Source organism: Schistocerca cancellata, chromosome 6 (assembly GCF_023864275.1).
Source record: "Schistocerca cancellata isolate TAMUIC-IGC-003103 chromosome 6, iqSchCanc2.1, whole genome shotgun sequence".
NCBI classification, from domain to species: Eukaryota; Metazoa; Arthropoda; class Insecta; order Orthoptera; family Acrididae; genus Schistocerca; species Schistocerca cancellata.
Window position 1 is genome coordinate 53,996,646 of NC_064631.1, and position 12,191 is coordinate 54,008,836.

A 12,191-nucleotide genomic window follows, 5' to 3' on the forward strand; every position below is an offset into this window, starting at 1 on the left:
GAGCCATATTATGTAAGGAGCAGTACTTTGGAGGCCCGGCTAATTTTTTGTGAAAGAACTAATCCAAAAAGAGCTGTTTACTTACTTCACAAACACTACATTTACATACAACATATTTTCAAAAAGATGGAAACTGAATTTCGTAAACCATTTTCAAAACAAGACGTAACCTGACTTTCCAAGCACGTTTCAAAAACGGTTGTGCGTTTACATGGGAGCGAAAATTGACTGTGAAAGTAGAAGACTGGCAGCTAGAAAAGGATTTCCAGAGTCGATTTTGGACTATTTACAGGACCTACCTGAAACGGTATTGTCAAATCGGTTAACAAAATCCCGTTTTGGGAGCCACGTGTAAAAACAGTGACAGTCCAGCAGGCTTATATGGGACACTTAGTAGTGCAAAAAATATGAAATTAACGGGGTTTCACTCTTTCTCAATTGAAACTTTGACAAGAAACTCTGACACTGACAATATTAACATTGAAGGTCAGACTGCATTCGAACACGGTTCAGTTAGTAACTTGATCCGTTGTACACAAAATCATCAACTTTCCTGATCTTTTAATGATTTACGAAAATGAATCTTATAATATCCAAACCAAGTGAGATAAAGTATTTCTGCGTGCTTTCTTCTTCTCATAAAGGATAGAGAACATTTGGCCGAAATAATCAACAATTCTTTATAACAAATTATGGGTGGCAACCCTAATTATGATAGTGATAATTTTTTGATAAACTTAAAAATAGCATTGTGTTAAACCATTTTGTTGCTATAAGTTAATGCTGTTAATAGCGTTAGCAAATATTTTTTTTCCAAAAATATAAATAATTGGAAAAGACTTATTATGAGAAATTAACGTCTATGGCATCAGTCACACCAGTGTACACACTAGTCTTCCCTCTGTTGAAAAAGAATTGCTTTTTCCTATGTTCATTGTCATTGTATGTTCTTTCATGTAGCCTAGAAGGTCATAAATTGAAGATTTTAGCTTTCTAGCACATTTTATAAATTTACTATCGTCTTCATTCATATTGATAAACATCGTATAATATAAACCTCTGGTCAGTCGAGTTACTTTAATAGGATGTTGTCCGCCCTTCCTAGCCCTTTGGGCTTTTGTTTTAACAGGAAGTTCAAGGAAAATTAATTCATTTGATGATGCACTATGTGCTCAAATGTATCCGGACACCTGGCTCAAAATCACTTACAGGTTCGTAGCGCCCTCCCCGGTAATGCTGGAATTCAATATGGTGTTGCCCCCCCCCCCCTTAACCTTGATGACAGCTTCCACTCTTGCAGGCATACTTTCAGTCAGGTGCTGAAAGGTTCAGTCAGGTGCTGAAAGGTTTCACGGTGAGTGTCAGCCCATTCTTCACGGAGTACTGCACTGAGGACAGGTATCGATGTCTATCGGTGAAGCCTTGCACGAAGTCGGCGTTCCAAAACATCCCAAAGGTGTTCTGTAGGATTCAGGTCAGGACTCTGTGCAGGCCAGCCCATTACAGGGATATTATTGTCGTGTAATCGCTCTGACACAGGCCGTTCATTATGAACAGGTGTTTAATCGTATTGAAAGATGCAATCGCAAAAATGTTCAAATGTGTGAGTATTCCAAAGGGACCAAACTGCGGAGGTCATCGGTCCCTAGACTTGCACACCACTTAAACTAACTGAATCTAACTTATACTAAGAACACTACATGCACACCCGTGCCCGAGGTAGGACCCGAACCTCCGGCGGGAGGGGCGGCGCAATCCGTGCATGACGCCTGAAACCACGCGGCCACTCCGCGCGGCGATGCAGTCGCCATCCGCGAATTGCTGTTCTACAGTGGGAAGCAAGAAAGGGCTTACAACATCAATGTAGGCCTGTGCTGTGATAGTGACACGCAAAACAACAAAGGGTGCAAGCCCCCTTCATGAAAAACACGACCACACCATAACAACACCGCCTCCGAATTTTACTTTGGTACTACACACGCTGACAGATTATGTTCACCGGACATTCGCCATACCGACACCCTGCCATCGGATGGCCACATTGTGTACCGTGCTTCATCACTCCACACAACGTATTCCACAGTTCAATCGTGCAATGTTTACGCTCCTTACACCAAGCGAGGCGTCGATCCGCATTTACCGCCGTGATGTGTTGCTTATGAGCAGCCGGTCGACCATGAAATACAAGTTTTCTGACCTCCCGCCTAACTTTCTTAGTCCTTGCAGTGGATCCTGAGGCAGTTTGGAATTCCTGTGTGATGGTCTGGACAGATGTCTGCCTATTACGCATTACGACCCTCTTCAACTGTCGGCGGTCTCTGTCAGTCAACAGACGAGGTACGCGTTTGTGCTGTACGTGTCCTTTCACGTTTTCACTTCACTATCACATCGGAAACAGTGGACCTAGGGATGTTTAGCAGTGTGAAAATCTCGCGCACAGACGTATGACAGAAGTGACACCCAATCATCTGATCACGTTCGAAGGCCGTGAGTTCTGCGGAGCGGCCCGTCCTGCTCTCTCACGATGTCTAATGAATACTGACAAGGTAACCTCCCCATCGCACCCCCCTCGGATTTAGTTATAAGTTGGCACAGTGGATAGGCCTTGAAAAACTGAACACAGATCACTCGAGAAAACAGGAAGAAGGTGTGTGGAACTATGAAAAAATAAGCAAAATTTACAAACTGAGTAGTCCATGCGCAACATATTCAACATCAAGGAACAACTGAGCCCAGCAATGCCGTGGTCCTGTGGTTAGCGTGAGCAGCTGCGGAACGAGGAGTCCTCGGTTCAAGTCTTCCTCGAGTGAAAATTTTAATTTTTTATTATCAGACAATTATTTTCCGAGGCTACAGAGGTACACACTGCAATATTGTTCACGTGATCGTGTAACAATTATCAAAGTTCAGGCACTCACACATAATCAACTTCGCTCTCCAAAATTCCAGGACATGTTCAGATTTGCTTGGACATATGCAGGATTTGACGGTTTACAAACGGAAAAACTTGAAAACGTTAAAAACATATGTTTTGAGAGATCACAGGGAAAACTGTGCGACTGTGAAACTGTTGCATTCATTTGTTGCAGTTTAGGTGACAAACTCTTACGTTTTCATCACTTTTTTGGGAGTGATTATCACATCCACAAGAAAAACTAAATCGGGCAAGGTAGAAGAATCTTTTTACCCATTCGCCAAGTGTACAAGGTAATTGGGTTGACAACATATTCCTGTCATGTGACGCACATGCCGTCACCAGTGTCTTATAGAATATATCAGACGTGTTTTCCTGTGGAGGAATCGGTTGACCTATGACCTTGCAATCAAATGTTTTCGGTTCCCATTGGAGAGGCACGTCCTTTCGTCTACTAATCGCACGGTTTAGCGGTGCGATCGCAAAACACAGACACTAAATTTATTACAGTGAACAGAGACGTTAATGAACGAACGGACAGATCATAACTTTGCGAAAATAAAGAAAGTAAAATATTCAATCGAAGAAAGACTTGAACCAAGGACCTCTCGTTCCGCAGCTGCTCACGCTAACCACGGGACTACGGCGCCCTTACGCTCAGATGATCCTTGATGTTGCATATGTTGAACATGGACTACTCAGTTTGTATATTTTGCTTATTTTTTTCATAGTTCCACATAACTTCTTCCTGTTTTCTCGATTGATCGGTGTTCAGTTTTTCAAGGCCTATCCACTGTGCCAACTTATAATTAAATCTGAGGGGGGTGCGATGGGGAGGTTCCCTTGTGAGGTCGCTGATATGGAGTACCTGGCAGTAGGTGGCAGCACAATGCACCTAATATGAAAATCGTATGTTTTTGGGGGTGTTCGGATACTTTTGATCACTTAGTGTATGCTCTCAACTGACCATACCCCAACGAGAAGCGAGCAATTATTCAAAAGCTGCGCCACCAGTTGAGTTATTCGTAAACCCCCTGACCATAAACGGCACTGTTAATTAACTTCTGCTGAGGCCGGCCTGTGTACGAAGCTGCCCAAGCACGACAGCAGCAGTTGGAAGAATTACGTGGATAGAAGGATTTCCTTCGGGACAATAAAATTCTAAAGCAGTGGAGATAGTCCGACGGTTGCCTAAAACGACAAAAATACGTGATAATAAGTAGATGGTTTTCCATACTACACGTGCGTATCCAGAATTTAACAGTGCAATGAATTATGTTACGATCTGAGGGGGATAAGTAAATTGGCAGGAACGGCACACTAACTGCTCATGTTGCGGATTCATAATCTACCACACTGTATCACAAGAGTTCCAGGAAAATGTTACAACAAGAGATATTTCAACGCGGACAATGGAACTGACGTTATACGCATCGATTTTGGGGGTGGTGCGGGTGAGGGACAGATCCTCTCTTATTTGACCGTGCAGAAGTAAAACGTTACAGGCAGCTGTGCACGTTTTACACTTATGAAAGAATGAATCATTTGTGTGCCCAGTGCGTATCTATTGAATCAGACATGAAAATAGTTCTGCAATGTTATCAAACGACTCGACATATGCAGAAAAGTTCAGGTTGTAGTAACCCGCATGTGATATTCACAGAGTCGGCAACTATCAGCAAAATGGTTCATTTCGGGTCACTACACACGTACGTGGCTGTCCACCCCCTATAACTGTAACTTTCTGCTTTTTGTAATGCGGAAAACCAGGAAACATTATCATGAACTGATCTGTATCAGGACTGATACACATCCTCATACACAGCTTCGCAGCTTGCAGATAGAACTAATGTAACAGTGGAATATTTAATTTGACTTGAATATGAGTTTATAACTGCCGTTACACTTAAAAAGGCTTTCTGCTGTACTTGAAATTTTAATTGCTATACGTAAAATCTATCCTCAAAGAAAATTCTAGAAAATCGGTTTGCTATCAGTTCCTGAAATCGCAGTCCCAAATTATATATTACAGAAAAAACAGTTGTATAAAGTCAGTTATCAAATAAAGATACTCTGAATGTATTAACGACAAAAACCAAAACGTAATTAAAACAGAAAGTAGAAAGTTCCTTACTCAATTGTTTTGAATAATTAGTGTACTAAATGTTGTATTACAAATCCGAGTTTGCATTAATTTGATTAATGTGAAACAAGTCAATAGTTTTCTGAAAACCAAACTATATACCAAATTCTTGTGAAGCTGCAAATGCTATCGGTAAAATATATATTTACCCAGTGCTGTTATAATGTTACATGAAATATGTATAGATGGTCGCCTAAGCCCATGTGATTCAGACTCATTGTCTCAGATTTTGGCTCAAAGTGGTTCATAGTATGTCTCAGTTACAGTTGCTCAGTATCTTAGTTCGTCAGAATTTTTTTTTAGTAGAAATTTATGGCTAACATTTTACATGCATCAAGAACCTAAAATTAATTTGAACTGCAGTGAAGCAAGATTTTTCACTAATTTTAACAACCAGGACAACAAAACCGAAGATAGGTAATATTCTGCTGCAAATTATGCTAGTATATTCTAAGATATTTTGCGAACCAATTAGAAGGGAACTGCAAAATTAGTTTTCATCTTCTGTGCTTCATACCGCTTTGTACCAGAAGTGATGTGAGGATTTTTTTTTATAATAAATACGTGAACCACATTGTTCACGTTGTAATGTCTACAATCTTTTTTCGGGAGCACTTGTGATACAGTTCCTTACTGTGCCAGCAGTTTCTAATTGCTTCACTGGGGATTGCAAATGGTCCATTATCAATGCGTGCCGTGCGCAGTCAAAGACCAATCTCATATTCGTATTCCGTTTCAAATGATCAAAAACCGTGGTGTTGGTTTCTACATCAGCCGTTTGTGAGGTTTTGCGGCAGTCGGATAGTGATGGCCAAATTTTGGATTGCTTTCTGTCTGCCCTCTTCTGTTTAGGCAGGACATTGTTGTATAATACATAGATCTGGAGCTTCAGGCCGCTGTGCGGTTTCACAAAATGTCAGAATGCCTTGAGAGTCTCAGAATCAGTATTGGTGTGATGCAACTGTTCATGCTGCGGATTCTTTGCAATGATCTTTAAGTACGTTAAAGTTGCTATTATAGTTTAGGTCACATTGTCATATGTTTGGACCCGGATGTGTAACACTTGTTTTTCTGCATTTTGAGAAATCTGTTATTAAGATTGTTGAAGCTGGACTTGAACATTGGTCACATCTTATACAATTCGTAATTATCCTGTTGTACATCGGCTGCAAGTCAAGTAGTAACAAGTGCGAAAGTTCTGTAGAACAGTTTGTGAAGGTTTAATATTACCTGTGAAGTCCCAGGGACGATGAAACGATGGATGGAGCTCTCTCTCTCTCTCTCTCTCTCTCTCTCTCTCTCTCTCTCTGTGTGTGTGTGTGTGTGTGTGAGAGAGAGAGGGGGGGGAGGGAGGGGGGTGCTCTCAAGGCGTAATCCGTGACAGCCGGATGACTGGAGGTTTTTGAACAAACGTAGTTCGTTCGCTGTTAGAAATGAATCTTTAACGCAATTAAGCTACGTAAAGTAGGAACAATTAGAGACATTAAGAGATAAAGACTGCTGCAAATCTTAACAAAACTTCTCCGAAGGCTATTTTCTTTGGTTTAGAACCTATGACTACTAATACTAACATACAAGGAGAAAATGCGTGGGACGGAGGAAAGAAAACACAATATTATTGTTTCTTCAGTTTAATCCAAGAATCATACCAGACGCAAAGAAAAGCTTTACATAGACAATGCACTGGGCTAGTAAGAATCTCGTTGACCGTGTAGAAGAACATGCTTAAGACACGCGCAGATTAAGACGATCCACAAACAAAATTTCAGAGGTTTCTCAAGGAAATTTTCAGAGCATTTTTGTATAAGGGTCCCGTGGTCTCCGGTATCTATTTATAGAGTGATACTGTGATTATGATTCATTCGCTTTTATACTAATTGCCAGATATTTTCAGTTCGGTGCAGATACAAAGCAGAAGGGAAAGGGGGATGAGAAATCAAGATGTCAGTAATAATACCTTTTCCACAGTACGCAGGTGCTCACAGATGCGAATATTTGGAAGCCATCAGCTTGATGTCATGGTTACAAAATACTGATGCGAGTTATTTGCAGAAGTGCTAGAAGCCGAAGTTGAGCAAGATCCGTTTGGGTTCCGGAGAAATACAGGAACACGCGATGCTATACTGACTATATTACTCATCTTAGATGATAGACTGCATAAAGACAAACCACTTTTATAGCGTTTATACATTTAGAGAAAAAAATTGATAGCGTGGCTAAGAAATTGTGAAGGCAGATGGAATTGAATGCAGGTAGCGAAACATGAAGAGCTTGTGCAGAAACCAGACTGCAGTTATAAGAGACTAACACCACGAAGAGATAGCGGTAGTTTAGGAGAGAGTGATACAGGGTTGTAAACTATCACAGATATAATGCAGTCTGGAGATTAAGGCAGTAAAGTTAGTCGTGGAGATACTTGTAACGGGAATTAATGGTCAGGGAATTAAATCAGGTGATACGTAGGGGATTATATTAGGAAACGAAACTGAAAGCAGTAGATGCGTTTTGCTATTTGCGCAGTAAACTAGCTGTCGATGGTCGAAGTACTGAGAATATAAAATTGCGACTGACAGTTTCAGGGGAAGCATTTACGAAAAAGATAAATTTGTTAACAATGAATATAAAGTTCCTTTTTAGGATGTCTTTTCTGAATGAATTTGTCTGGAGTGTAGTCTTGTACGCATTTCAAATGTGAAGGTTTAAATGTTCAGACAAGAAGAGAAAAGAAGTGTCTGCAGTGTGGTGTTACAGAAGAATGCTGTAGGTTTGGTGGGTAGGACGAATAATTATCGAAGAGCAGAATTAAAGTAAAAGAAGGGCTCGGTTGAAATGATACAGTCAGAGGTATCAAGGGATCGTCGATTTTGTAATTGAAGGAAGTGTTGAGATGGACATAGGTTGCTGTAGGTATGGAAAGGTGGAGAGGTTTACACAACATACACTAGTGTGGAGAGCTCTATCAAACCAGCCTTCGAACTAAAGACCAAAACAGCAAGAAAGCATCAAAGGAAATACAATTAAACGAACCAAGGGAGATCATGGGTTCAATACAGTGGATTATTCGGAAAATATAAGAAACAAACTCTGAAATTTTGCCGATGGGTATCGGGTTCTCTGCGTGTATCACAATTTTCTGTCACCAAGAAACAGAGTCTACTAAATTAACTGTAACGGCGTCAGTCTACTGAGAGCTTCTTGAAGGATCCCGACACTCCGAACAAGTCGTCGGCGTAGTGGTTGTCCGGTGGCCTCTTGCTCTCGTCCGAGGTGTAGCGGTCCTGCTCCAAGAACCAGCCTCTCTTCTTCTCCGCCCTCCTGATGAATTCATCTGGAATAAGAAAGTACACTTAATTGTCCCGTCTCGTAGGAAATTAATTCCTTCAACTGAGAGATATCACGTCCCTTATTGGTGATTTTTGTTTCATGGGCGTCAGACCGTGATCCAAGGCATACTTCTCTGCCTAAGCGTTTCGGCTTCCTGTGCTGAAGACATCATCAGTGGCTATAAAGATTGAGATACCAACATCTTCAACAAGCTCAGTAAGACGTGTTTCTGCAGAAAAAGAAGTAACTAAAGGAAAAGTTTTCCTTCCATTCGCGTAAATAGACACAGGTTGTATCAGCAGACTACTATAAGTACACAGTATGTGTGGTGTCACCGCCAGACACCACACTTGCTAGGTGGTAGCTTTAAATCGGCCGCGGTCCATTAGTACATGTCGGACCCGCGTGTCGCCACTGTCAGTAATTGCAGACCGAGCGCCACCACACGGCAGGTCTAGAGAGACGTACCAGGACTCGTCCCCAGTTGTACGACGACTTTGCTGGCGACTACACTGACGAAGCTTTTCTCTCATTTGCCGAGAGACAGTTAGAATAGCCTTCAGCTAAGTCCATGGCTACGACCTAGCAAGGCGCCATTAACCATTTCTAGAGAGAGTCTCACTTGTATCATCAAGAATGCTGTATACAAATGATGGATTAAAGTTAAGTATTCTAGCAGCTACGTACTTTTCTTTATAGCATTCATTACGTATCCTGTTCCAGACCTCGCGCCCATCTGCGTGAGCTTAACGCGTGCCTTTCGGCTACTTCCGAGTGGCGTGGCTGTCTTGCTACGCCACAACAATATGAACACAGTGTTTAAAGGTGTGCGTATCTGAGCACTGAAAAGGATATACACCCACCGCTTGCCACATCAGGAGTATATAAAATTCCTTTTGCTTGCGGTCAGGTGTACATAGAAACGATAAAAAGCGTTAACAGCAGATATAAGGAACACAAGAGTAATTGCCTTTAGGAGAACACGGATATCTCAACGGCAGCAGATCATGCTGTGGAACTAGATAACCATCAAATGGTTTTAACAGGATCCAGTAATTGCTGTCCTAGGATGTACAGAAATGTCACAAGAAACAACTTCAACAGAAAATAATGGCTAATTGAAATTAGACAAGGTGTGGGCCTTAGTGCTAGATACCACTAGTGCTTAGATACCACTAATCTTCGAAGACGAAGTTCTACCAGGAATCGCAGATGTCAGTTATACCATTATGAACCATATTGTATGAGCTGTGACTTTCTATTTAACGTGAAAAAATGAACAGGAACAAAAATTATTAACCGTGCAATTGTGCAAATTTCAGGAGGCATTTAATAAGTTCCTGTTGTCATCAAATGAAAATTTAAATTTACAAAATCTTCATAGCACCGTGCGATTGACAACACAAGAAATTGACGCACCATACAGTCCCAGCACTCACTGCTGTGAAAGTTCTTACTGTCTAAGAGCTTTGACGTCACAGACGCCCCTAGCGGTGAGAAACAGTCCGTAAGAGTAACGTCCGTTTTTAATTATTTTTCTACCTAATTAACGAAGTAATTATCATATTTTTGCAATCCGCCCATTAGTAAATTATCGAGGGGCATGAATGACCGTGAAATGAATGTAAAAACAGTTGAATCTCACTGAATCAGTGCCATAAGCTACAACTCATTGGTAAAGAAATGCTTTCCCATACGTGTATAATTGTAGCTTTTATCGCTGAAATCAAGAGAATACAAACGCATATTTTATGGGTGAGAACCATATATTGCTGCTGTTGTCTGATGTTACTATGATCAGCACGTCCCCTTACCCGTAACAAATTTGCATAGTGTCTAACGAATGTGTAGAAGACTGTTGTCGATCGTGATGCAGATGTAGCAACCATAGTGGATTTGGTTTCTTCTGTGTTGGGAAATAGTTCTTTTTTACTTTTGACCTTTTCTTACCACGTCAGTGTGGTTCTTCCTCGAGTTAAAATTGTGGTAGCTCATTTGATACGTTAAATAATGTACACTACTTGTAAGGTGTCAGGCAAATCCAACACCTTCCATGAAAACCCTGACATGATAAGCAAATCCAGTAGTATGTCACATAGCTCCGAATAAATCGTGACATTAAATTAACCAGAGTAATACGAGTAAAGAGTGAGCAAATGGAATACCACAGACTAACACAAGAATGCCTAAATGCATGTCATACCTTCCCACCGTGAGACAGACGCAGTTCCGAGGGGAGAAACGAGAACAGAAGCCGAGAGCAGAACCGTGTTAAGCTAGAAGGCCCTACGATAAGGGACGGACACCCACGTCGCCAGCTAATCGCCAGGACCAACCCCCCCTAGCCCATGTTAAAAGCTAGAGCCCTCCAGAAGAACAGTATAGATCTTACGATAACACTAAAAGGTCCACACCAGCAGCAAGTTTTAGCGTGAGACTCTTTCGCGTCTCTGCTACGATGCAAACGTTAAAAAAATTGCCCCACCACGAAAAGTATAACGTTTCTCATTGGATAGACAGAATTTTTGTAGGCGGAGCTTAAGGTTAACATTGAGACCCTGATTGGTCAGATGAGAACACAGCCAGATAGTTTTTTTTAAACCAACTTCGGTAAATTGTAGTAAGGAGTAGTTAGGAGAGAGTTGCTTCCGAGACGGCGAGCTGTATGGAGCTGCGCCGACCGCCACCCCTGACGAACACCGACAAGGTAATGAACGCACGCGATGCTGCATTTTTGAGCGCATAAGGCTTCACTCAGAACTGCAGAAGTCTCATCTGTTACACCCCCGTTTTGCGTAATACTAGTGTCGATCGTCAATTAAAGCTCATGGAATTCACATTTGCTACGTAAGTTAAAATCTGAAACGCGATGATTTTTCTGTTATATAATTATGGAGAAGCCACACCAGCCACTGTAATTTACGACAAGTTAGATAAGTAATTAAAGATAATTGAGGGTCACTGTAGACCATTTTGATAGTTTTCTCTTTTGTGAAACTTAATTTAAACATAGAATATAGATGTGATATGGCATAGGTCATCCTTCGATCCATTGTAGAACTTGAAAACCCATTCAGGGAATATTCGTTCACATTTTTGTTGAACGCAGTTGGTTTTTATCATCCTGTATTAAAACATTTCTTTTTATCAATAGTGCAATTTATAAACAATGTTTTGTGAGTAGAATAAAATTTCCAATGGTAAACTTAACTGCTTTTTCGACCTTATTTTACCAGCTAACTAAAAATAGGAAAGCCTTGAACCCCTTCCACTAAATTTAGTTAGTATTAAGATTCTTTTACAGGGAATGCAGTGGAGCTGACGCTGAAATCATTAAGTATTTGGTTATATCATCGCTAGTCTCACTGAACTCTTCTGAACTCTACATGTCATGTGTGGTCTGGCGTCTCCTTACCAGCAACAGGTCCCTGGTTCAAACTAGTCAATTCCCTAAAAAACACGCTCAGAGCGTCGTTGCGCGAAAGTGGTAGGGAGACACGACTTAGAACAAACAGACACCACGCAGAATGTTAGATACTGGTAAATTAAAATTGCTACACCACGAAGATGACATGCTACAGACGCGAAATTTAGCCGACAGGAAGAAGATGCTGTGATATGCAAATGATTAGCTTTTCAGAGCATTCACACAAGGTTGGCACGGTGGCGACACCTACAACGTGCTGACATGAGGAAAGTTTCCAACCGATTCTCTTACACAAATTGCAGTTGTCCGGCGTTGCCTTGTGAAACGTAAGGAGGAGAAATGCGTACCATCACGTTTCCGACTTTGATAAAGGTCGGATTGTA

The 12,191-nt window shown here is 41.2% G+C and overlaps 1 protein-coding gene across 1 annotated transcript in view; it reads right to left on the reverse strand.

Annotated features, from left to right (window-relative positions):
- Positions 1-6,750: 6,750 nt before the first annotated feature.
- The window catches only part of LOC126191561 (retinol-binding protein pinta-like), a 127,025-nt gene continuing 121,584 nt past the window's right edge, over positions 6,751-12,191 (reverse strand). The window contains exon 7 of the mRNA XM_049932477.1: positions 6,751-8,385. Coding sequence (XP_049788434.1) covers positions 8,234-8,385 — 152 coding nt within the window. The 3' untranslated portion in view covers positions 6,751-8,233. The remainder of the gene's footprint in view (positions 8,386-12,191) is intronic.